This window comes from Cucurbita maxima, unplaced genomic scaffold, assembly GCF_002738345.1.
Source record: "Cucurbita maxima cultivar Rimu unplaced genomic scaffold, Cmax_1.0 Cma_Scf00012, whole genome shotgun sequence".
NCBI classification, from domain to species: domain Eukaryota; kingdom Viridiplantae; phylum Streptophyta; class Magnoliopsida; order Cucurbitales; family Cucurbitaceae; genus Cucurbita; species Cucurbita maxima.
Genome location: NW_019272028.1, coordinates 4,214,616 through 4,235,468, shown reverse-complemented (window position 1 = coordinate 4,235,468; position 20,853 = coordinate 4,214,616). Strand labels below are relative to the sequence as shown.

The 20,853-nt window shown below is 34.1% G+C and overlaps 2 protein-coding genes across 5 annotated transcripts; both read left to right on the top strand.

Annotated features, from left to right (window-relative positions):
* Positions 1-488: 488 nt before the first annotated feature.
* Positions 489-6,722, top strand: LOC111487642 (calumenin-like). The gene is made up of 6 exons (XM_023135120.1): positions 489-1,282; positions 1,589-1,691; positions 1,798-1,863; positions 5,192-5,362; positions 5,457-5,553; positions 6,169-6,722. The coding sequence occupies exons 1-6, from the start codon at positions 706-708 to the stop codon at positions 6,292-6,294; spliced, it is 1,140 nt and encodes a 379-aa protein (XP_022990888.1). The 5' UTR covers positions 489-705; the 3' UTR covers positions 6,295-6,722.
* An 8,394-nt stretch (positions 6,723-15,116) lies between these two features.
* LOC111487105 (transcription factor SRM1) lies at positions 15,117-19,073 on the top strand. Of its 4 annotated transcripts, none has more exons than XM_023134346.1 (4): positions 15,117-15,172; positions 16,357-16,431; positions 16,534-17,141; positions 18,215-19,073. In XM_023134346.1, the coding sequence occupies exons 3-4, from the start codon at positions 16,756-16,758 to the stop codon at positions 18,714-18,716; spliced, it is 888 nt and encodes a 295-aa protein (XP_022990114.1). In that variant the 5' UTR covers positions 15,117-15,172; positions 16,357-16,431; positions 16,534-16,755; the 3' UTR covers positions 18,717-19,073. The 4 variants fall into 4 exon arrangements, with proteins under 4 accessions (XP_022990114.1, XP_022990113.1, XP_022990115.1 ...); XM_023134345.1 differs by lacking the exon at positions 15,117-15,172 and adding an exon at positions 15,203-15,440; XM_023134347.1 differs by lacking the exon at positions 15,117-15,172 and adding an exon at positions 15,462-15,557.
* The last annotated feature ends 1,780 nt before the right edge of the window (positions 19,074-20,853 follow it).

Here is a 20,853-nt window from a genome sequence, read left to right as displayed (position 1 = left end):
AATTTCAAAACGAGCTTTATTTCTTGATGTTTGAGAAATAAATCGTCGTAAAATATAATTTTCCATTTATCGACTAAGAATCATAAAACGTGGAGATTATAATATTAAATTCAAGATTTCAGAGACCGAATAAACATTAAACTTAGACATAAGGAACCAAAAGTTTATTTTCCACAAACGCCCTTTTTGACGAATTAATTCAAACATTTAATTTAAATAATTATTTTAAAAAATTACCTTTCAAATTAATTAAAATTTATTTTAAAGAATTATTAGAATATATATAATAAAAAATAATTATAAAATTAAATAAATATATGTATATATAATCCTTGTATCTAATTTATAAAGATTTTTAATTATAACAAAACAAGTTTATAATTCAACCCAAATTTAATTTAATTTTAAATATTAGAATTAACTAATAAAAAAATTAATAGAATTAAAAAAAAGATGAAATAAAAAACAAGTGAATTCATGAGATCTACGAAAGTCATCAATGATCAACAAAAACAAACTCCGTTTAGTCCCAATTCTTCCACTCGTTTTCCTCACGATTCCCCATCGTTCTAAGTATCTCTCTGATCAATTTGTTCTCCAGAGATATCTCTCAAATTCTTAATCCCTCGGATTCCATCTTCTTCAACAATCGTCTCTTCAATCTCCGCATTCGCCATTGGCAGCCATTGTTGAACACTTCACAGAATGAACAGAGTTTCCATTATCATATACATTACAGTTGCCATTCTTCTTTTTCTTCTCATTTCCCACTCGCCCAAGAAAACCCCAGATCACCGCCATCGCCGCCTCCATCTTCGCTCCAACTTCACTTTTGACCCTTCGCACAATCGCAGACACAACCATCACGAGGCGGTGCCGTTCGACCCTCTCGTTGCCGACATTGAGCGCCGTCGTGAAGACCGGCAATGGGAGAAGCAATATGTGGAAGAACACCATCCAGAGATGGCTGCGCATTTGAGGGAATCGGCCCCCGGTGAAGAATCGCAGCCCGAGTGGGAGGATTTTGCGAATGCCGAGGATTATATCAATGATGATAATAGGTTCAATGTGACCGATCGGCTGACGTTGCTGTTTCCGAAGATTGATATTGATCCACATGATGATTTTGTCACTGTCGATGAGTTGACTGAGTGGAATTTGCAGCAGGCCGAGAGGGAAACTTTGCATAGGACTCGAAGGGAGTTGGAGACGCATGATAAGAATCATGATGGGCTTATTTCGTTTTCAGAGTACGAGCCCCCCAGTTGGATTCGCAATTCAGGTCTGTTTTTCTTGAAATGCTGTTGGATTTTAGTTTTATGTATGCTCGACAATGAATTGGCGACTCTTTCTTCTTGTATTGTTCAATTCTTCCTCATTGCGAATTGCTATGCTGTGTAGAAAGATATGTTTGTACTGTTCAATCTCTAGGACTAAGAGTTCGAAAAACCCTTTGATCGATTTCTTAAGCGATAAGTATTTTGACAAATACAAATGTAATTGCCCCACATATGATGCAGATTCATATGAGTTTTTCCATTTGTTTCATGTTCCTTTGTGTATTACTCATTATTAAACTGTTCATCAGATAACAATTCCTTTGGGTATGATATGGGTTGGTGGAAAATTGAACACTTTAATGCATCGGATGCGGATGGAGATGGTCTTTTGAATTTGGCCGAGTTCAACGAGTAAGTTTTTAGTATTTGTGGAGGCTATTTTTGAGGTGAACACGGAAAGCTTATTGGATGTTTTAATTGAGATACATATGATTTTTCTTCATCTCTGGATTTTTAGCTTTCTGCACCCAGCTGACAGCAAAAACCCAAAGCTACTTCATTGGCTGTGTGAGGAAGAAATAAGGTAATGAAATTTTATGAAGTCATGTTCTTAACAGTTATCACAAATTTTCTCAATGTTTTATTTCCGTTAGTTTCAAAGCCTTTTATCTACTGCCTTTGCATTAGCATGTTCAGTTTCTCTTCATGTCTGCTAAATCTACCATTAGCGTTAAAAATGACTTTAGTCTATGGAGGTTCTTACTGAGAGCATTGAAATAAAGACGTTTGATTTTCTATAATTTCATAATATATAGCTCATTTTGGTTATTCTTGAACCTTCCATCGAACTTTGGAATTAATTAGTTTCATGTCGAGAACCATTTAATGCTTGATTCAAGTGACTTGAACTATGATAGATATATGATGAGAGGTCCTTGCTTTTCTGTTTTGTGGAGTTTTGTTGGCTGAATTATTTTTTCCATATCTATATATTAAATACTTTTTTTAACAAGCTTGCACGTACTTTGACTAATCTTAATGGGACAACCACTTGACTCTGCTACATTTGGTTGCCAGACACATAAGATACTCATAAGGGGATAAAAGTGCGAAAGAGGGTGATAAGGAATCCATCCATCCATAAGTGGGATAAAAGCAGCAATATAGGCTTTTGTTCTTTAACCAAAGACAACAACGACTAAGAGATAAGGCCCAATAATGATTTTTAGTCTTTGAATAACCCAAGGTGGATTTATCCCTCCCCTTAGTGAAGATTGCAAGAAAAATGTTTACTCTTGGGAGTTTGAAGAGACTTTCTTCAAGTAAGGACTCTATATTCCTTAAACTCCTAGAATATGATGGCAGTATAATGCCTCCAGGTTTTAACTGCCATCAAATGCTCTCTAAAGTCCGCACCTGTTTTTCACGGTGATTGTTTGTGATGTGCATGCGGGAAATCAGCTCATTTATCTCCTTATTACAGAAACGCCTTCTGAAATCAGGATTCTAAGTATTAGAGACAATGCTCCGATGCTCTTTGGCTGCAGTAATTTACTTCAGCCGCATTATCTAATCTTGGAAGGAGAAGTTTCAAAGAAATCTTTGCTGCCAAGGCATGGTTCTCTAATTTGTAGTTGCCGGTGGTTTTTCGTTAAGTTGCATATTGCATTAAAGTTCCGTGTCTAGTGCACTTCTCTTCCTTTATGAACCAACTCAACTCATCGTTTGCTATTGGGCATCTTGTCTAATAGGCTTGAGGGTGATCTTTCCGTCAGACAAATTGTCTTACCCAAGTCTGAGAGGAAATCAGAATTTAAAAGTCAAAATCTATCTGGGAACTGAAAGGCTCTGTACTAACTCTGACACTGCAGCTTTTTTACTGGTTTTCTTCGTTCAGTACCTGGGTTACTGGGGGAAGATGAAGGCCATTGGGAATCAAGTACTTTTGTCTGCCAGACACAAGTCTTTTTGCCATTCTCATGAATTTAACTTCCACAAATTCCTGGCGATATATACATAGTATAATTCTTCTTAGTAGGTTTTTTTTTTTTGAACTGTGAGGAGTTTTCTATTGATCCTTCTCCATTCTGAGTTCAGCTGGTAAAGATCTAAAATATTCTTTTCTCTGACGTAAGCTTCTAGTTCACTTAGTGGAGTAACAAAACTGCAACATTTTGTTCCCATCTCTTCAAAGATTTGGAGAAAGATTTCTAATTTTTTCCCGTCCACCACATGAGGGAATATCTACCATCCTGTCTAGGATTGCATCTCTCCATTTGTTGAATTGGATGAAAACTATCGCTCTATTCCCTGTACAGACTCAGCATTCTAGCTTCATCAGCACTCTCACATCTAAGCAGTGTTTTGTTGGTTGGAAAGGATTTAACACACATCTTATAATGTATCTGTGGATCTCTTAAGACCCTTTAGCCGTTTTTCATTGACGCATCTACTCAAAACAACTGCCATTGTTTCCAAATCTATTTGCAGTATCTCCTTTAAATTGATCTTAGTCACACCTGTTTCTTGTGTAGCTTGTCTTCCTTTTGCTCCTTGTTTCTAATCAGTTCTTTCATTGCAAGGGATGTATTCTTCCCGCTTGATATTATCCTCTCTTATCATCTCTACATTGAAATCCTTCCAAAGGCTCAGGAATGACTATTTCGCTTATCATCTCTCCATTGAAATCCTTCCGAAGGCTTGGGAATGATTACCTATTTTATCATCTTTTGATGATTATTTCTGATTGGAAGGCTCTGTTCATGCAGTTTTTTTTTTTTTTTTTCCTTGTAATTACTTCCTTCTATGGCTTTTAGGCTGTCCCTGGCCGGTTGGTTGCCGTTTCTTCTATCCGCATGTACCTTTCTTCATTTCTTGTAAGAAGATTTGTTCTGTCAACTCCAGTTCAGAGGGGATAGGCAGGATATGATTCTTTTCATCGTTTTATAGTTACTGTTGGCAAGTCTCCTCAGCCTCTGCTGATTAAGGAGAAAATGGGCTTGGCTGGAAGAGGACGACAACTTGAGAGAAGGAGATGAAGAATCAAATTGTATCAATTGTTTTTTCAGTAGGCAGGTAGGTTATGCTTCCTTCCATTGTTTCATAGTGATGAACTGTTGGCACCAGCATCCCAGCATCCTCAGCCTTTGCTGATTAAGGGCCCAGCTAGAAGAGGATGGTAACATGAGAGAAAAGGAGATGAAAAAGCAGATTGTATCGATTATTTTCAGTTTCCCCCAAATTTATTAGAAAAAAATAAAGAAAAAGGAAAAAGTGGAATGTGAAGAAACAGGTGTTGTAGAATTCCATTATGGTTAAAGCTCAAAATCACAACAGTTGGGAGGCATAATCAAGGAGCTTAGCTTGCTCTATGTTAACGTCTACAAGAAAAATATTACTTTCTTAGAGTATCTTTTCTCTGAACCAACGTGGTAGCTCCTTCTCTAGCAGTTCTCTCAAAATCTAATTGTAGGTCTTGAACTCACAATGAAAGAACCATTTTTAGTCCAATATTTTTAGTACATATATGCATATGGTAATGTTACATTTCACTATGTAAGTTATCTATCTATCTATCTACATATATACAGTATGTTAATAAATGTTATTTTCTTAAGATGTGTTAGGCATTTTTGTTAGGATAGATAAATTCATTACCAATCTCAAATAAATTTTTGTTGTGGATAGTATCTGCATTGCTAAATCTATAAGCATTCTCTTTCTTGTACATTTTTTCGTGGCTTCAATGAAATGTAACTTATAAATAATCTATGAAGAAGAAACAATAGAGCTCACATACATGTTTTTTTTTTCAAGCTTAACTTATTTGGAAGGGTGTAATCTTTTCTATGGTTTGGGGTTTGGCATTTCAGCACCTTTGCTAACTAGCCAATTTGTGTGTGGCCTTGTAGGGAGAGAGATTCAGACAAGGATGGAAAGATTAACTTCAACGAGTTTTTCCATGGACTCTTTGACATGGTGAGAAATTTTGATGAGAATCACAATTCTTCACATCATTTAGAAGATTCCAGGGATGGCCCCGCCAGAAACTTGTTCAAGGTGCTAGACAAAGATAATGACGGGTAACTAAATTTATGATGTGAACAGCTTCATACATGGAAACTGCAGAGTTCCTTGGCAACTTTAATGATTTCTTTGTGTTATTTTTTCTCATAGATACCTATCTGATGAAGAGCTGCTACCCATAATTGGAAAAATCCACCCTACAGAGCATTACTATGCAAAACAACAAGCGGAATATATCTTACAGCAGGTACTCATGCATGACAAAATTTTGAAACCCAAATGAAATTTGAAGAATCTTTTGGCCTTGTTGTTATGATATTGCTTGGATACTGCACACATTAATGGAATAAACAATCATCTTGTACTAATACGCCCTTGTCATGAGACTCTCATGTCTGGCTGCATAAGTATTTTCTTTAATTTTGACCAGTCATCCACCCATGCATGATGCATTAAGATTTATGTAAAAATCATTTTTAGAACGATTAAAATCAGTCATTAAAACACAACCATTCACTAAAGATTTCCTGTTTGAACTTTGTGTAATAATGCTGCAGCAAGAGATTTCAGTTTCCCCTTGATTCATTTTATCTTTTAATGTATTGTATAGCATAATTGTTTATGTTATTTGTTCCTCATTGATTTTGATCTGATATACCAAGTTGTTCTCTCAGCTAAAGAACATTAATATATTGTATGACATGATTTTATCTTTGGCATTTGGTATAGAAAAACTTTCTTGCAAATGTTTGTTATCTCAATTAGAAAACATTACGCCTAGATCGAAATAAGCCTGGAAAACATGTTCTTCGTAGCGAGTATGTCTATTGATCAACAACTCCTTTGTATCTCTACTTTTCAGGCGGACGCAAATAAAGATGGACGTCTCACCTTGGCAGAAATGATTAATCATCCATACGTATTTTACAGCGCCATTTTCAACGAAGATGACGAGGATGACTATGATCTCCACGATGAGTTTCGTTAAGTTCTTTCCATTATGGTCGAACTTTTTCGGACAAGACCAGCCATGATGACCTCTTGATAGTTTGTTGCTGTAGCAGGAGTAGTTGATAGGCTAGTGGTATAAGAAAATGGAGTTTTTCGCTCCACGAAATCAGGACATAGAGTTTGAAGTCTTAGTCAACAACTTCGAGGCGAGCATTGGATTTGAAATGGTGGTCTCATTCATTACTGGTTTAACCTTCACCCATGTCTGCCCATTGGTATCCTCATTTTGTAGCATATGAAACTCTCATCTTGTCTGAAGATGATGATGATCCATACCTTAGATCATAGACATTTATTTAATTTGGTTGCTAATTTTTGTTTAGTTCGGTGTCGTCGGGGTATAGAATTATCATTTAATCGTTATTTGTTACTAATTTACTGTTCATGGATACGAATTTTCATTGATTCAAATTTTCTTCGGAGTTCTGAAGCTTATGGCTTTTGAAAAGTGGGCTACACAATTGTATGTACTTTTTGTTGCTTTGCAGCAATGAAGCTGTAGTTGATTTTTGGTTGGGGACTCTATAAAATGTCAAAATTTAAATAATTGCATTAAAGTAATTTCAGTAGATTATTTTAATGTCCTTATTTAGGAAGTGTTTTATGTTCCTAATAAGTTTTATACGCAAAACTATCGTATAGAGAACGCGAACATGCTCGACAACTCCCTCTTAAGTGATTTTACGGGGGTCTTCGACTATGCAATGATATTACTAAATGAGAGGAAAGTTAAGACTCGTATGTCAAGTTTTATCAATAGACATGTAACAATTAATCGTGCTACCTCAATGGAATAGTTGAGTTGAACGCCTAGTACGTGTGCTTGCACGGTGTTTAGTTACCTACAAACTCCGTGTTTTGATGTTATTTTGAAATCTCTATCACTTCAACCTATTTTTTGTCGGTCATATACAAGAGTGGAGAAGGTTGACAAATTTTCAAGATCTAAAGATATTTCCTAACCTACTCCCATTTAGGCCAAAAGTAGGATGACGTCAAGCCATTAGAATCCCATCAACGAGGGAGTAGCATTACATCCTTATCTCTAGGGGCAACATAGGTTGGTAGCAAAAATCGATGTTAAGTCATTAATAACAGTGAATCAAACGGTCTAACGCATATAAAGCAAACAAACATAACCAATGATGATACAATAATAAACATAACCGTCTAACACATATAAAGCAAGAATATTATTTCTTTTAGAATCGAAGCGACGATGTTAGAACGATAATCAGTGTCTTATCCACCAACTTATGTTTGACATCAAGCGAGGGAGAAAACCCTTTGTTATACTCCTCTCACTCATTTTATTGACCAAAATGTTATTTTCTTTCTCAAAAATTACCATGACTTAAATGAAAACAAATCCATTAGGTTAAGAATAATTCACTTTTCTTGCAAAATAAACGTTTTTTAAGATCACAATGACATACGAGAGACTTAATTATAAGATAGCTCGAAACAGAAATTCGAATCTCTAACTTCTTGATAGAGCAACTAAGCAATGCTTCGATTGATAGCTCAAATCTCTCGTGTTTTATATTGACGAGAGAACTTTTTATCAACCGCTAAAAGATTGAAATCGTTTGATTTCTTTCACAAACTTCCAAATGGGTATAACCAATTAGTCGAGCAAATTGCTTCATTTGACAATTTTGAGACAAATAAAGCAATCCATCTTATCCAATTACAATCTTAGACGATTCTCGATCATGATATTAATAATGCTCTCTTTAAAAGTCGTAGGTTAGACAAATTTAATATCCATAAAATAAAATAATCCTTAAAAAATTATAATTTTTAGGAGAATTTCTAAGTATCAAATATTTTTTAAACCCTAAAAAAAATCCAAAGGCACTTCATTTACAATATTCAACTTAAAGGAACTTTACCAAAAGTTCTTCAATCAATAAATGATGCTTATTTTGAAAAAAAAAAAAAGTTTTTAAAACCTAATTTATTTTACTTTTTTACGATATATATCGGTTATTAAATGGGTCCGAAAGAATTATTCAGTGGGACCCATGAAATTAGAAGTTTGTCTAAACTCTAAACTCGATTATATTTTAAAATTTTACACTGAATGTGAGATTTCACATCGATTAGAGAAGGGAACGAGTGTCAGCGAGAACGTTAGCCCTAAAGGGGAGGTAAATTATGAGATCCCACATCGATTAGAGATGAGAACAGAGCATTCTTTATGTATAAGAGAAGTGGAAATCTCTCATTAGCAGACGCGTTTTAAAACCTTAGAGAGGAAGCCCGAAAGAAAAAATCCAAAGATAACAATATCGAATAGCGATGGGATTGGGCCGTTACACTAAACTTAAATGGTTCCCTTAAACCCTCGACCCTAAACCCTAAACCCTACACCCTAGACTTTGTACTCGAACTCGACCGAAATCAAATTCAAACGAAAAGAAAGAAAGGGCGATAATGAGAAAGGCAAGGGAGGAGGTTGAGGACAAAGAAATTAGGGCAACCCATATGATCCCACACATAATTAAAGCCTGCCTTTGTGTACCACCGGTCACATACTTCCCATAATTGGTCCCCTCCAACTTTTATCTCTCTTTTCTAACAACTTGTACAATCCTTTTTTTTTTTTTTCAAAAAAAAAAAAACCCATTTACCTCATTTTCTTAAAAAAATTATTTCCCCGCCCTGAACGAGATCTGACGTAATCAAGGATTCAAATGACGGTATCCAAGAGGAACTATGCAACTACATTATTTTCCATCTTTATCGATCTGGGCATAGCTCGTTTTGTTAAAATGTTACGTATCTTGCTCGCTATCCAGTTGGACAGTAATGGGCGGAGAAGAGCGATCACTCATTTTTAAAACCAGCATTCTTAAGATCAAAGAGGTGGACAGAAAATAGGGGTAATCTCTCTGCTCTCCGCTCTCCGCTCTCCTATCAACCTCTCTTTTTAAAAAATTATTCTCGCACTGAGCGAGACTTAACTTAATCAAGGATTAAACTGACGGTGTCCATGAAGAACTATGCAACTACATTACTTCCCATCTTTATCGATCTGAGCATAGCTCCTTAGGTTAAAATACCTTATTCTCCTTAATTCATCGACATAGTTTATTCTCTCTTCTTATACTATATCGTGTTAGAGCATTACCTGATATTCTAGTTAATTTGTTATTTTATCAAATTATATTTAAATTGACATCAATTATTTTATTTAATTAATTTAGGCATATTTTTTTTTAAAATGAAATTAATTTCAATCCATGGTCATTGTTTAATTTTCAAAACCTCAATTTTATTACCTCCAAACAATTAATTTTCATAATAAAAATAATAACATAAATTTCAGTATTTATTATTATTATTATTATTATTATTATTATTATTATTTGAAATGATAGTCTCTTTAGGAATTGTACATTTTGTCCTAAAAAGTAAACTTTTGGGGGGAAAAGGACCTATAAGTAAATAACTCATGTGCAAATACTAAAAAGTTAGGGAAAGGGACAAAAAGGTGCATTTTAAAAAAAATATTATTATTCTTTTTTAAAATATAAGGGTAATATTTTCACCAAAGGTAAAAAAAAAAAATTACTCTCTATTTTTTAAAATTTACAATATTACCCTTAATATTTATCAACGTTTCAAAACTATTATTTAAATATGAATTCTTTAAATTTTAGACAAAAATTGACACCGGAAATGGTATGTTGGTATTTATGAATAGTCACATATTGTCAACCTAAGCTACATCGGTCGGCTTCCCGTTCTCCTCAAGCTATTTTTTTACGATATTCAAGAAGACGTGTATGCTTGTTCATCTTGACGTCCGTCAATCTAAGTTGATCTTAGTTCGTTTTTTCTTGCTTGCTCGAGTCGTAATATTTAAGTTCTTTGATTTAATTTCTCGATAGCTTTTTCTTAGGTTTGGTGGTTCTCCCTTTTTATAATGAATACTCCATCGAACGAAAATGAAAAATTTAATTTATTCGTATAGTTTAATTATTAATTTCTAATTTTCTATGGTCTTATTTTTCGTCAACCTATATCAACATCACATCAATTTTTTTAATAACTTTAATACATTAATATATGTAACCCATATCTTCCCTTTGGGTATGGGTTTAATATTAATGTTTCCCATGTGAGTGTCATGTTGGTCCATTTTAATATGTCAAAGTAAATAAATAAATTAGCTATTTAACGTGTATATTCTACACATCACTGTTAAATTTTTTAGAATAAGAAGAACAGAAGTTTTAAATTTTCTCTTAACTGTCAAAATTTTAATAACGGTGTGCAAAAGAAGATATCAGTATTAACATGTAATTTAAATTTTCACAAACGTTTCAAAATCAATTAAGATATTGAACGAAAAATTGACGTTACAGTGACTCAAAACAACATGATATTGACTAACATGTTCGTGTGGATTAAAGTTTAAGAATGACATTCAGATTGGTTGACCTTTCGTCCAAAATTCCAACGGATTTTCAAATTGTTAAGAGCAATATTACGAAAAATTAAAGTATTTTTAGAATAAATAACCGACTTCAAGGGCATTTTTGTAATTCAACATATTAAAAATATAAATGTCATTTTTTTTTATATCGACATTTAAAATTTTTGGTATGAACAAATTTGGCCGCTCGAAAATTATTTATTTATTATTTAATGAGTCATGAATACCCAAACCATACATTTGACTTTAGTACAACATTGAAAAAATAATTGCTACAACATTAGGGGCCAAATGAAACATAAATATCTTGGTCTAACCTAATAATATTTTCTAGCTTTATTTTTTTCAAAATAATAATAATAATAATAATTTTAATTATTGTTACTAATTTTTAATAAGCTATTAAATGAAGCTATCCCTTGGGTGGAATATTAAATAAAAAGTATATATATATATATATATTAAAAGAAAGTATTTGTTATAAGATTATTTTAAATAATAATGATAATAATAAATATAATGAAAGCAGATTTTAGAGGTTGGATTTAAAAAATTTTAAAAATTTAAAATTCATGCTATATTTTAAATTTTGATTAAATTATTTTTGTAATAATTTAAAATTTACTTAAAAATATATTATGCTATTTATTTAAATATCTCTAAAAATGTCAAATGAATTTGTAATTAGTTGTTATTTCCTTCTTTATTATTATTTATTGGCAATAGTTTACTAACATACCAAATTTAGATAAATATTACCACATTGTTTAATATTTCCAATTTAATCATTTTTTAAAATATTTTATTAAATTCTTTTTAAAATAATAATTAAATAATATTTTTTTTAAGCATTTTTTAAAATTTATTCTATACATTGCATATGTAATTCATTATTATTGTCTCAAAAAATAATTTTCAAATTCTATTAAAATATTGAAACTATAGGATTGAGTTCTGGACTAAGGTGACTCGAATAATCTGAACCAAATTCAAACCCTAATGGATTATTAATTATTTTAAAAAAATTACTTATTCGTTATATTTATTAATAAAATTTCATAAAATTCAAATATCGAACATTTACGAGTCACAATGCACACTAATCTCGATTACAAACGTTAAATATTCTCAATATTTTAAAAAAATAGGGTGGTATCGGGTTTGATTGTAACCCTATTTTTGGGTTGGTCGGGTTTATTCGACTAAAACTAAAAAAATCCCAAAAAATAAACAAAATATCTAACCCAATCCAACTTTTATGGTTTAGGTTGAATAGTTCGGATGGTCGAATTATCTGATCATATGGACACCCTTAGTTACAATTTTGATCAAATTGAGGTATGTCGAACATAACGACCGAAAATAAGCATAATATAAAGTTGATTCAAACTTTTTAAAGAATAGATTCTCATTTATAAATAAATAAATAAATAAATAAATATATATATATTAATATTTTTCATTCTTATCTCGTATTTTATGTTATAATAATGTCATCAACTTATATATCGTTTCAATTTTTCCCTAATATTTTAAAAAAAAAAAATCAGTCATATAAATTAAACGACGCTATAATGCTTCAGTCTCCCGCCTCGTCTCGAACTTTTATTAGGCTAAATTACAAGAAAATGCCACTAATTTCAAATTTTCGAGATTAAAAGAAGCTCAAATCCCTCCTTTTTAGTTCCTAAACTTTAATGATTGTACAATTTAATTCTAAACTTTAGTTCGTAACGCTTTTGCCTTTATGCATTTAGTTTTATAATGGTTTAGTCCTAATAATTTAGTCTCAGTCATTTAAAATTTGTACAAAAATAACCCCTACACAAAAAAAAAAATATTAAAAAATGTAGTGGAATTTTTCAGATACTGTGTGAGTTGAAGAGGATAACAAAACATCATTTACACAAGGGTGTGGAAACCTTCCCTATTTTAAAGCTTGAGGGGAAGTCCGAAAGAGAAAACCCAATGAGAACAATATCTGATGGCGGTGGATTTGGGTTGTTACAAATGGTATTATAGCTAGACACCGAACGATGTACCAGCTTTCTCGTTGTTACCCGAAGGGAGTAGACACGAGGTGGTGTGCTAGTAAGAACGCTGGCCCTGAAGGGAGTGGATTTGGTGACTGTTGGATTGTGATGTCTCACATTGGTTAGGGAGGAGAACAAAACATCATTTATAGCCTTGAGGGGAGGCTCGAAAGGGAAAGAAGTCTGAAAAGGAAAGCTCAAAAAAGACAATATCTGCTAGCTGTGGATCTGAGTCGTTACATATATGTAAATCGATAAACGAATTAAGAACGGCACAGGTATATACTAATAAAAACTAACACTAATCCATTGTTAATGATTAATTTAATTGATAGAATCCAATTCAATCCAAGAACAAAGATGAGACATTAAAAATAGTGCAGGCAGGCAGGCATGTGCTTTGTTAGTCCATGAAATTTGACCACTTGTTCATCAGCTCACCAATTATTGGTCTATTTCTTAGCTCTATGCAACTTGCCCAACTCCTCCAATGCCTTCTTCTTCACCTTTATCCCATATCATGGCGATGGTGGTGGATTGACCCACTTACAAAAATGTTAGCTTTTTGTGTTCGATTTGGGTGATGGGTTTCGCTTCCTTTTAGCTCGCTTCGATTCGAGGATAAAACATGTTTTTGATCTTTCGATTCTCGATTAAGATTCTGTCTGATGTTTAGTGTGTGAAGATTCCATTAAATCATTGATGAACGTCAATACAAATTTACCTTTTTTACTTTGAAAATTTACTGTATTAGGAAAGGTTTAAGAAAAAAAACGAATCTCACGAGATGTTTATGAGCTTCTTTTAGATCGTTCTTTAATAACTTGATTGCGAAATGCTTGACCAAAAAATTTGAAAAATATTGGTTGTGGATTATGAGGATATGACTAGAACACGATAGTGAGCGATTAGAGATAATCCACGTGTGTTTCCTTCGAATAATCTCATTATTTCTTAACGGTCGTACTTGTTTTGATTTTACGTCCCTTTCGTTTTTAAGTTGTTTGCTCTAGTTTGTTACTAATTTTATGGGATAGTGATTTACACCATTGAAGTTGCTCGTGTGTCATCGTAGGTCTTCACTGTAAGGATTGAATTATCACTTTATCACTAGAGAACGATCGAAGAAGATGAATGTGTGGATAATACAATTGGTAAGATATCAACCAGTTGGATTCGACCAGTTTGACTGGTTCACCTAATCGGACTGATCTAGTTCAACTCGTCTAATTTGGTTTCTTTTCTCCAATTTGTGAGTTGATCAAAACTTTTAAGAAAAAGAACACGTTGAACAACGATTGTGCAACACTTGAGAACCTAGCGAACAAGTCAACCGTGTGCAATCGAACTTTTCAAACCTATGATCAAGCCTCGAGTCACGTTTGACAAAAAATGTTTATGCATTGAAAACAATTTAAAAAAAATCAATATTATAGGCTAAAAGCGAATAACAACTTTGATAGCATATAACCTGGGTACCGAATAATTGACAACTAATCATATCCCCAAATGACACATTTTAACCCTAACGTGAATAGTAAAAACCTAACGACTTCATAAAAACAAGTAAAATGGGTATACAACCATGAAAAAGTATGATTGAGACATCAACACGCCTTAGACAAGTATAATTGTGACACCTAAAAACCCATCTAAACCCATATAAACCCTATGTTTATGATGATACTACGATGAGACTCTTACCAGCTACCTCTAGTAGCGATACGGTCCTTTATAGTTAGCTCACATATGTATTTAGTTAGTATGCATGAGGTTACTCTCCTCGTGTTTATGGTTATGTAAGTGTGTCGAGATTCTAAAGTTATTTATGTCTGACTCACATATGTATCTTAGTTAGCAAACACTATGACACAAGGTACATGAATAAACCGAAACTACACCTAAACGAGAGTGATCTTGAGAACAAGATGACTAAAAAAAACTTTAAAAAAATTGAAAGTCACTGTGAATGTGCACCTTCTTTTTTGATGATTATGGCTAGACGCGTTTTACTTGGAATAATTCTGCCATAAGCTAATCCGATCGCTTTCCCTAACAACATCCCCCACCCAAGTTTGGAAATTATTCAGGGTTGGTTGGTGGATTGGTTTATCAATTTCATTTCATTTATAGTTTTGTGTTTGGAAGAAAAGAAAAGAAAAGAAAAGAAAATTCAATTGTTCTACTTCTCTCTCTACTTTCTCTCTCGTGTTTTTTGATGTGTCAGATATTTAATGAGTATTCATTCAGATTCTGGTGTTTTGTCAACTTGAGGTGAGCCTTTTTCAATCCTCGCTGTATGGATTGTAGCAAAGTAGGTGATGAGAATGGGACCAAAAAGCCCCATTCTTCACTGTTCCTTCTCCTCTTCACTTGTGTGTAATTTCTCAACTTCACCCATCATTTTCTTTACTAATTTCGTTCTCTGCCCTTGTAATTTTCAACATTGTTTTAGGGTTTTTCTCCCCTTTCAACCCCCCAACCAATTGATTAACACCATGCTATTTTTCATCTTTCCTTTTCATTTCTTCCTTTTTTGGGTGTTTATCTGAATTTGGACTCTCCCACTTATTTCTCTTTGGATTCGAATTCTGCCATTCTTTTGTCTTTTCTTCAATTTATGCGTGAAACTTGCAGTGAAATGTAAGATAGTGGCCGTAATTAAGCTCTACGTTTCTTAGGTTTTTGTTGTTTTCCCGTTTTTTTACTGATTTTGGTGGAGTAATTTGGGCAATTGAGCTCGGATTCTTACTTTTCTAGGTAAACGAATACTGGATTTCATTGTTTTTTTTTCTGGATTTGTCGGTTAAACTGTCAAAATCTTCGTGGTGATTATGATCTCTGTTTATTTCTTTTGGTAATCCTTCGATTTCCCCTTTCGATCACTGTTTTCTGTGGCTTTTAGAGCAAGAAGAACAGGGTATCGAGGTGGGTTTTCCTCCTTCTTCCTTGTTCTGTTCTTCAAATCAATCGTTTCTCGAGCTATTTCGAGGAATAAGAAGTGGATTTTGTGGAGTTTAAGCCCCTTCTGATCGTAGTTCATCAAAATCGATATCAATTTCAAGCAAATTCTTACTCCTCTTTCATAGATTCAAGCTGGGTTCACTTTTGTTCTTCCCCCAAATGATTCCAACCCTTTCTGTTTAAGTAGAAGCTTTGATTTGCTGTAAAAATGGGCGTTGAATGGTTAGAATCTGATATGGAAAGGATAAACCATGGTGGGCCTCAACTGTTAAAAAGCTTTGTGAGCTGTTTGCCTTTGGTAATTGAGTTTTTTGTTTTGTTATCTATCAGAATACTCCTTTTTCTTATCTCTCATGGACTTTCTGGGTTGTTCCCTCTTTGTTTGTTACCTTCAAATGTCACTTTCAAATTTCGCAATTCAAAGCCTTAATTACCACTTTGTTTATATCATGAATGCATTAATTTCCATTGCCTCACGGAAAACTGACAATTTATTTTATTATTATTATTATTATATTTTATCTTTTGATATTATGACATTCAGATATTTCTCATGGTACAACTGAACTCTGTTGCCTTTTCGTTCTTCCAATAGGTCAGCTGGTTCACAAGAGTCGAGTTCTTATGCTGTGGAGCAAATCAACACTGAGAATCCTCTTCTACTTTACAGGTTTTTGTTGCTTTTTTTGTTCTCTTGGCTTCTCTCTTGTTTCAGCTTATTTCGTGCTTTCTCTTTGTGTTTTCGTCTCCCTGAATTTGACGAATTCTTCAGGATCTGAGCGTTAAAAGCTTCCCCGAACTGTGTATCTATTATCAGTTGCATCTGCGTGAGATTCAACGAAATCCCGAGTTCTGGAAGCTCAATCTTAGATTTAGAAGGAAAAAATATTGTGTAGATTAGAAATCTAGATTGTAGAACATAAGGGTAAAGTTGGTTCTTTTGTTCTTGTTCTTCTGGTGGCTGATTCTGCTTGGATTACTTAAACGAAGCCAGATGACTGTTGATGAAGCAGGAAGTAGCTCCTTGTGGAGTTTAGAACAGGATAAGGCATTTGAGAATGCACTTGCTAGTCATCCCGAGGATGATTCGGATCGTTGGGAGAAAATTGCAGCCGATGTACCGGGAAAAACTGTAGAAGAGATTAAACATCATTATGAGCTCTTAGTTGAGGATGTGAATCTAATTGAATCGGGGTGTGTGCCTCTCCCTTCTTATAGTTCTTCTTCAGATGGTTCGGCTAGCCATGCTGGTGATGAAGGAATGACTAAGAAAAATGGCCATTTCGGGCATTGTAATGGTGATTCAAATCATGGAAGTAAGAATTCGAGGTCGGATCAGGAACGCCGTAAAGGGATTGCTTGGACAGAGGATGAACACAGGTGAATCGATTGTTTTTTGTTTACTCTTCTCTCCCCGTCCTTCGTATATATAAGCTGTGATATTGTCTCTTAATAAAGTCAAAAGTACAGATACTGTTACATTAATCGAATCGTTTTTGTTTCTTTCTACTTGAGACATTAATATCTTCTTGTTTTCACGAAACTCCATGACTGAAAAATTCTATTACCATAGCCTAATCGAGTTAGACCGGTCCCATCCTAAGCTCCTATTTAGGGTACCTTGGTTGTTCTTCATTATCACTTTCCTTAAATGAGTCATATATATGGCAATGGATATGTCTATTTTTCAGTTTTCGATCTGCTGAGTTGTTAGAATAGAATTCATTTCTTCAGACCCTTCTGCAATCACATCACATATCTTGGTTGAAATCATTCTGCTTTTGTTGAAATTGTATGATAAGATTTTCGATCTTATTGTGATAAGTCTGCTTCTTAGTTCTTATGTAACCCAACCGCATCTAAATCCTAAGTGTTGTAAATTCTGATCTTTCTAGCTAAAGTTGATGTAATCAAACCCGAAATCAGCGAGTTAGACACCATCTAGTGCATACGAAAACTTGCACCAAGAGGGAGTTTTTGAGGTCGAGTAGGTATTCTATGAGATATGAACAGGAATGGAATTCTCGACCTTTTGGTCAGAGGTTCGAATTCCCGCACTTGCTAACCAAGAAAATCCTACTTTGTAAAGAGTTCCCATTACAAAATGTTTCCTTCATTATGTAGTTTCGGTTCAGGTTTGGTTCCGTATCTCTGATCTTTGAAATTCTGTTCTTTGGAGAGCTCTTCGAGGGAGATGCATGTTTTGTGATTCTTAATACCGAAAGAAATTCATTTGATATAGTTTCATTTGGTTGACTGATACATCGTGTTATTGGAAGCTCGTTGGAAAATGTCTTCTGTTGTCAAGTCATAGTGATTTGATACTAGTCGATGCGTTCAATGTTGTGTCGAACATCGTTGCCTGGCCGTGTGTTGGCTGTTCAAAATTGCATATGTTTATCTTTTGTTTTTCGTTACGTCGTTTTTAATCTCCTCCATGCTTGACAACACAGATTGTTTCTACTCGGTCTTGATAAATATGGGAAAGGAGACTGGCGAAGTATATCTCGAAACTTTGTAGTCACAAGAACACCGACGCAAGTGGCGAGTCATGCACAAAAATACTTCATCCGTTTGAACTCAATGAACAAAGAAAGGAGGCGATCCAGTATCCACGATATCACTAGTGTCACAAACGGAGATGTCTCGGCCGCCCAAGGACCGATCACCGGTCAAGCAAATGGCTCTGTAGCAGCTCCTTCAGGAAAACCAACAAAACAGCCTCCTCAACCTGCAGCTGGTCCTCCTGGTGTGGGAATGTATGGTGGTCCAACCATTGGACAGCCAGTGGGTGGACCGGTCGTCTCAGCTGTTGGCACCCCTGTCAATATCCCTGCTCCAGCTCACATGGCGTATGGGGTTCGAGCCCCAGTGGCCGGCGCGGTGGTTCCCGGTGCACCCGTAAACATGGGTCCGATGACATATCCGATGCCACACACATCTGCTCATAGGTAAAATAATATGGTTGCAGCTTCAAATACACAAATGATTAGATGCTGGAAATGCCATTTTTTTTGTTTAAAACCTTTCTTTGAATCATCTTCTCTCATTGGCAATGGAAAAATAAAAGCCACAGTGGAGGAAATTTATAAGTTTGTATAGGCATTAGGCAGCTTATGGAACAAAAAGTGGTTAGCAGTTATGAATGAATAGGACACCTTCTGTTAGAACAATCTCTCTGTCTCTGTGTTTTGTGGGTGAAAATTCTCATAGGTAGAACTATTTTTGTTGCTAAACTTTGAAGCCATGTTCATAAAGTTTAAGGTTTAATTATTTCATTACAAAGCAGAATCAATGTTTGGATCTTGTGTTCTTCTTGTCTTTTCCAGTGTTCATTGCTGTTTCCATACTGTTTCTGAGAAAATAAGGAAGAGCTGGGAGCTGAGACATCGTTTATACTTTGATTTGGTGTTGATGTTCTTTTGTCTGAATTATGATGAAATGGAAGTTCAGAATATGTTGCTGAACTGGTTAACTCCTAGTGTCGGTGACGACCTATTACAGGTTCGATTGAGTGGTCAATCTTACCCTAAATTAGTAGACAAGTCACTCGTTATTTGTGTTAAAAGTCGAAAGTTTGATCTTTTTCTCCCGACCTTCGTTGTGCTTAGAACAATAATTGACATTTTGTCATTTTTCCTTTTACTATGAATTGATCGGCATCGACTAAAAGTTGGTGAAAATTTGAAAACGGGCCTGAACGAATGCAAAAACTACCTTTTAATTTAGTAAAGAGTTCAAATGTGCGAGAACGAGAATGAGTGGAATTAATGTGTTCTAATTTTTTTTTGTTGATATCTTGAAGCATGTTCAATTACAAGAATCCAAGGACAAGCAGAATTATTGTGTTCTAATTTTTGGCTGATATCTCGAAGCATGTTTAGTTGCAAGCTTCGGAGGACAGGGAGTGAGTGGAATTAATATGTTCTAATTTTTCGCTGATATCTCGAAGCATGTTCAATTGCTAGAATTTGAGGATAGAAACAAGCGAAATTAATATGTTTTAATTTTTTGCTGATACCCCGAAACATATTCAGTTGCAAGAATCTGAGGACTGGAACGAGTGGAATTAACCTGTTCTAATTTTTGGCTAGTATCACAAAGACATGTTAAGTTGCTAGAATTTGAGAACAAGAACGAGCGGAATTAATATGTTCTTACTTTTGGTTGATATTCTGAGTCATGTTCAGTTGCAAGAATTTGAGGACGGGTTTCTTAAAAAAAATCATTTATGAATTAATCAAATCAATAAAAAAAAATTATATTAATAATATCTTTTCCACTTTAAACAATACATTATTATTAAATAACAAAGCAATAAATTAAATACTATTTAACTATAAATAATGGCTCCTCTAATTAATTATTATATTACATTTATTTTGGAATGATTGCTTTTATTATAAAATATACCCATTTTTACATGACTCATCGTTAATTTCATTTTAATTAATTAAAACGACAAGATTCATCCTTCTTTTTAAACATTAAATTTATATAATTATCCTTATAATCTTTTTTTTTTTTAAATTGTCTCGAACACTTCAAACTTGAACACAATTTTGACACCTGTTGTTTTCTTTATTATTATTAATATATATATGTATAATAAAATAAACTCGAACACATGCATAGCTTTAGGTAAGACATGTGTGAGATCTCATACTAGTTAGAGAGAGAAACAAAGCGTTTCTTATAAAAGTATGAAAGCCTCTTCTTAGTGAACGTGTTTTAAAATCGTAAAACTGAGACGAAACGGGTCGAAACTGACAATATCTACTGTTGTTGGATTTTGGGCGTTACAAATGGTATCATGACCAGTCACTGAGTGGTGTGTGACATTGGTTGAAGTAGGGTTACCCTCTCCATAGTAGACACGTTTCAAAACCGTGAGGCTGACAACAATGTGTAATGAGCTAAAGTGAACGATATCTGTTAGTGGTGGACTTGAGTTGTTATAAATGGTATTAGAACTAGATACGGGGTCGTGTGCCAATGAAGACGCTTGACTCTCTAGAGGTAGATTGTGAGATCTCATATTGATTGGAGAGGAATGATGCATTTCTTATAAGAATGAGGAAACCTCTCCTTA

Coding starts and splice junctions, on each gene's coding strand:
- LOC111487642 (XM_023135120.1), top strand. CDS start 706: ATGAACAGAGTTTCCATTATCATATACATTACAGTTGCCATTCTTCTT. Junction 1,692..1,797: donor AATTTGGCCGAGTTCAACGA/GTAAGTTTTTAG, acceptor CTGGATTTTTAG/CTTTCTGCACCCAGCTGACA. Junction 5,363..5,456: donor CTAGACAAAGATAATGACGG/GTAACTAAATTT, acceptor TTTTTCTCATAG/ATACCTATCTGATGAAGAGC.
- LOC111487105 (XM_023134346.1), top strand. CDS start 16,756: ATGACTGTTGATGAAGCAGGAAGTAGCTCCTTGTGGAGTTTAGAACAG. Junction 17,142..18,214: donor TGGACAGAGGATGAACACAG/GTGAATCGATTG, acceptor TTGACAACACAG/ATTGTTTCTACTCGGTCTTG.